General features: G+C 37.2%; 1 protein-coding gene across 1 annotated transcript in view; it reads left to right on the forward strand.

The window, feature by feature from the left end:
* The first annotated feature begins 1,766 nt into the window (after window positions 1–1,766).
* LOC137653921 (myosin-11-like) overlaps window positions 1,767–5,000 on the forward strand; it is a 72,577-nt gene continuing 69,343 nt past the window's right edge. Inside the window, exons 1-2 of the mRNA XM_068387549.1 lie at window positions 1,767–1,938; window positions 2,308–2,534. Coding sequence (XP_068243650.1) covers window positions 1,767–1,938; window positions 2,308–2,534 — 399 coding nt within the window. The remainder of the gene's footprint in view (window positions 1,939–2,307; window positions 2,535–5,000) is intronic.

Consider the following 5,000-nt stretch of genomic DNA (forward strand, 5'->3'; position numbering starts at 1 on the left):
TAGAATTTTTCTATGATTTGTGAGAAGGTGAATACATGATCGATTGTTCCTCTACCCGCCCTAAATCCTGCTTGACCCTCATCAATTATTTCCTCTTATTGCCTTGCTATTCTACTATATATATATATATATATATATATATATATATATATATATATATATATATATATAGATATATAAATATATATATAAATATTGTATTATATATATATATATATATATATATATATATATATATATTATATATATATATATTATATATACCTTACTTATAACTGCAAATCGAACTGTTTAACGTATTTCTTCAAAAAGACCCATAAAAGATAGAAAGGAAACAAATAAATCCCTATATTTCAACCAATACACATTGGCCCTGAAGATGATAATAATAATAATAATAATAATAATAATAATAATAATAATAATAATAATAATAATAATAATTATAATAATAATAATAAGAAGAAGAAAAAGAAGAAGAAGAACTAGGAAATGGCCTTTTAATTTTCATATAAAATAACAAAATTAAAACAAAAATCTTTCGATAGAATAAAAGGAAAGTAAAACTATAAATTAGTATTTTTTTCATTTCCGAAATCTTTGACATTTTCCAGAGACTAAAACAAAATGGCGAAACTCGATACGAACTTATTTTTATATTAATTTTCTCTTTTTTCTTTTTTTGTAAGATTTTTTTCAATATTTCCTTCGGGGAAAAGAAATTAGAAAAGGAATAGTCAATGGAAATATTAGATTTGTCTTTTCAAAAAAGAAGAGAAAAAAAAAAAGAGATGAGAAAAGCGCAAACATTCTACTGAAGCAGAAAGAAATCTTCGGTGAAGACCTGATGAAGATTCTTCAACGACCCAACGATGTCTTCAAAGGGCTTCACACCATCCCGTTCTCACCCGAGTCTTCATTCACACCTCATAAGAATTTTAACTTTTTCTTATAAATACAATTCTATCTATCTATCTATCTATCTATTTAATTCGGGGAAAAGAAATTACTACCAAGTTTCGGTGAAGACCGAGTGAAGAATTTTCCCAAATCGAACGAAGACGTCTTCAAAGTCTCGCACTCATTCGAATTATAATGGGAATCAGTTTCTGGAGACGATCTCAAAGCGAACGAAGACGTCTCCAGTCTTCAAAACGCCTTCAATCTCGGAGTCGATATTTCAGCCAGGACCTATTTCGATTTTTTCAAATCATACCTGATCAAAGTCAAGTGATCTGCATTCTGAGTTTTGCAACGAAGATGTTTTCAAACAACGCATTGAGAGCTATCAGTGAGTACGGGAAGAAATATCTACTTGGCGGTCCCTCTTCCGAAGACGGTTTTCAGGACCAGCAGCCCAGGTTGATGGAACTGGAGGGTCTACTGTACGCCTCATTTTGGGAGGTGTTCTTCTGATGAGGAAATTCTGGGCCAAGGAGGAAAAGAGTGAGGCACTCGAGCCTGTCTTGGACCAGGAGGAAATCAACAGTATTTCCGAGGAGACTGAAGCTGTCCTCAGTGGGACGGATCCTTCGCTTTCCAGGGAGGAAGAACAGCTGCTGCTGCCAGAAGGCAGAGGGAGTGTTGTTGTCTCTAAATCAGATGTAACAGTTCAGACTGATGAAGACACTGAGATTGAAGATCTCAGGCTAAAGAATGAAAACATGGCTAAAGAACTTGCCAATAAACAGGCTGTGATTGAGGGCCAGGAAAATCAACTTGCAACTTACTAAGAACCAATTCTTGAGTTGAAAGCGGAACTGAAAATGGCTCAGCAGGAAAATGATGCCCATATTCAGATGCAATCAGAACTTATGGGAGAGAAGGAAGCTCTGAAACAAGAGCTTGAAAGTAAAATGAATTTGGTTGAAGAAATTACAGCGAAAATCATCCAGTTGAATGAGGAACTGGAAAAGGCCAAGAAGGAAATCGAGGCTCGTGACGAACTGAAATCGATCCTTCTGGCAGAGAATGAAGATCTCAAACAATCCAATGAGGAACGAAGCTTCCTTAATAAAGAATTGGCTCTAGAGAAAATCAAACTAGAAAAGGAACCGATGGAGGCTCGTTCTAATGATCAGAAAAGAAGCCAAGGACACCAACGTCTAGTAAAAGAGATGCAGGGGGAGATTTCTGAAGCTCTAGTGCAGAATCGTGAGCTAAATGAGGCAGTGTTCACAATAACAAAGAAGAACGAAGGTCTTCGTGAACAACTGGAGAACAAAGTGAAACGAGAGAAAAACCTGAATGGAAAGATTGTTCGAATGACCAACAAAGAGGATGAAATGAAGAAAGAATTGTCCGCAGCGAAGGATGTCATCTCTTCACTGAAGAAGGAACTTCAGAAGAGAGATTTGGAAAAGGTTAAAAAAGGAGGAGGAACGGGTGACGAGGGTTCACCAGGAAAGGAGAAATGCGGACTTGATAAAACTTCAGTCGTAGAAGGTTGTGAATCTCCAGTAAAAGATGACAATAAAGTAGTCATTGTGAAGGAAGAAAAACAAGGAGAAGAAGGACCCACAAGGAAACTTTTGGTAAGGAAACCAAAGAAGAAGAAACCAAAACGGGACAAGGCTTACTCTTGGGCCACCCTTGGACCCATAGTCCCAGTTTTGGAAACAAACAAAAATAACGTTCATAACGAACGAACTGAGGAGAATTTCCAAAACAATTAAGAAGTCAGAAACTTGGCAGAAAATAAAAGTAAACAACCAAAAAAAAAATAAGGAATAAAAAAAAAATAAAAAAATAAAAAACCCCAAAAAAATTTATAAATAAAACCAAAAAAAAAAAAAAAATGATTTTTTTGATTCGGAATATATATATATATATATATATATATATATATTTTTTTTTTGCAAAATGAATATATTTTATATTTCATTGTGTGAAAGGAATATTATTTTATATAATTTTGTAAGAGGAATATATTTTTATGTTATTTTGTGAAAGGAATATATTTTTGTTATTTTGTGAAAGGAATATTATTTTTTATTCCATAACGACGTCGAATATTTTGTAAAAGGAATATATCGGTATCTTTATTTTTGTGAAAGGAATATTATTTTTTAATCTTTTCTTTTTTAGGTTTAAGGATGCCAGGCTTAACTGCCTAGGCTTATGATGATTGGCTTAACTGCCTAGCATAATGATGCTCATCTAAACTGCCTGGCATATTTTTTTTTTTAGGTTTAAGGATGACAGGTTTAACTGCTTAGGCTAATGATGCTTGTCTAAACTGCCTGGCATATTTTTTTTTTCAGGTTTAAGGATGCCAAGCTTAACTGCCTAGGCTTATGATGATTGGCTTAACTGCCTAGCATAATGATGCTCATCTAAACTGCCTGGCATATTTTTTTTTTTAGGTTTAAGGATGACAGGTTTAACTGCTTAGGCTAATGATGCTTGTCTAAACTGCCTGGCATATTTTTTTTTTAGGTTTAAAGATGCCAGGCCTAACTGCCTAGGCTAATGATGCTTGTCTAAACTGCCTGGCATATTTCTTTTTTTAGGTTTAAGGATGCCAGGCCTAACTGCCTAGGCTAACGATGCTTGTCTAAACTACCTGGCATATTTTTTTTTTTTTTAGCTTTAATGATGCCAGGCCTAACTGCCTAGGCTAATGCTTGTCTAAACTGCCTGGCATATTTTTTTTTCAGGTTCAAGGATGCCAGGCTTAACTGCCTAGGCTAATGGATGCTTGTCTAAACTGCCTGGCATATTTTTTTTTTTTTTAAGGTTTAAGGAAGCCAGGCTTAACTGCCTAGGCTAATGCTTGTCTAAACTGCCTGGCATATTTTTTTTTTTCAGGTTTAAGGATGCCAGAGTTAACTGCATAGGCTAATGATGCTTGTCTAAACTGCCTGGCATATTTTTTTTTTTTTTTTAGGTTTAAGGAAGCCAGGCTTAACTGCCTAGGCTAATGCTTGTCTAAACTGCCTGGCATATTTTTTTTTCTTAGGTTTAAGGATGCCAGGCTTAACTGCCTAGGCTAATGGTGCTTGTCTGAACTGTCTGGAATTATTATTATTATTTTTTTTTGGGGGGGGGATGCTTGCTCTAACTGCCTAGAGTAATGATACTTGGCTAACCTGCAGGGAATATTGATGCTTAGCTTAACTGCCTGGCCTGGTGATTTCTGGCCTAACTGGTTTAATGAGGCTTGGCTTAACTGACTGGCCAAATGAGGCTTGGCTTAACTGTAAGGCCTAATGATGCTTGGTTTAACTGCCTGGCCGAATGAGGCTTGGCTTAACTGCCTGACCTAAGAATGCTTGGCTTAACTGCCTGGCCGAATGGGGCTTGGCTTAACTGCCTGGTCTAAGAATGCTTGGCTTAACTGCCTGGCCTAATAATGCTTGGCTTAACTGCCTGACCTAATAATGCTTGGCTTAACTGCCTGGCCTAATGAGGCTTGGCTTAACTGCCTGGCCTAATGAGGCTTGGCTTAACTGCCTGGCCTAATGATGCTTGGCTTAATTTGCCTGGCTCAATGATGCTTGGCTTAACTGCCTGGCCTAATAATGCTTGGTTTAACTGCCTGGCCTAATGAGGCTTGGCTTAACTGCCTGGCCGAATGATGCTTGGCTTAACTGCCTGGCCTAATAATACTTGGTTTAACTGCCTGGCCTAATAATGCTTGGCTTAACTGCCTGGCCTAATAATGCTTGGCTTAACTGCCTGGCTTAATAATGCTTGGCTTAACTGCCTGGCTTAATAATGCTAGGCTTAACTGCCTGGCCTAATGATGCTTGGCTTAACTGCCTGGCCTAATGGTGCTTGGCTTAACTGCCTTGGTTAAGGATGTTTGGCTTAACTGACAGGGCTAAGGATGTTTGGCTTTACTACTTTGTCTGAGGGTGTATGGCTTAACTGCCTGGCCTAAGGGTGTTGGCTGACCTGCCCTATCTAGGAAGGTTTGGCTTAACTACCTGGTCTATGTGTGGCCGAACTGTCCGGAAAAAAACCGAAACGTTTAACTGGCTGGCCTAAAAAGAAGG

This window comes from Palaemon carinicauda, chromosome 15 (genome assembly GCF_036898095.1).
Source record: "Palaemon carinicauda isolate YSFRI2023 chromosome 15, ASM3689809v2, whole genome shotgun sequence".
Taxonomy (NCBI): Eukaryota; Metazoa; Arthropoda; class Malacostraca; order Decapoda; family Palaemonidae; genus Palaemon; species Palaemon carinicauda.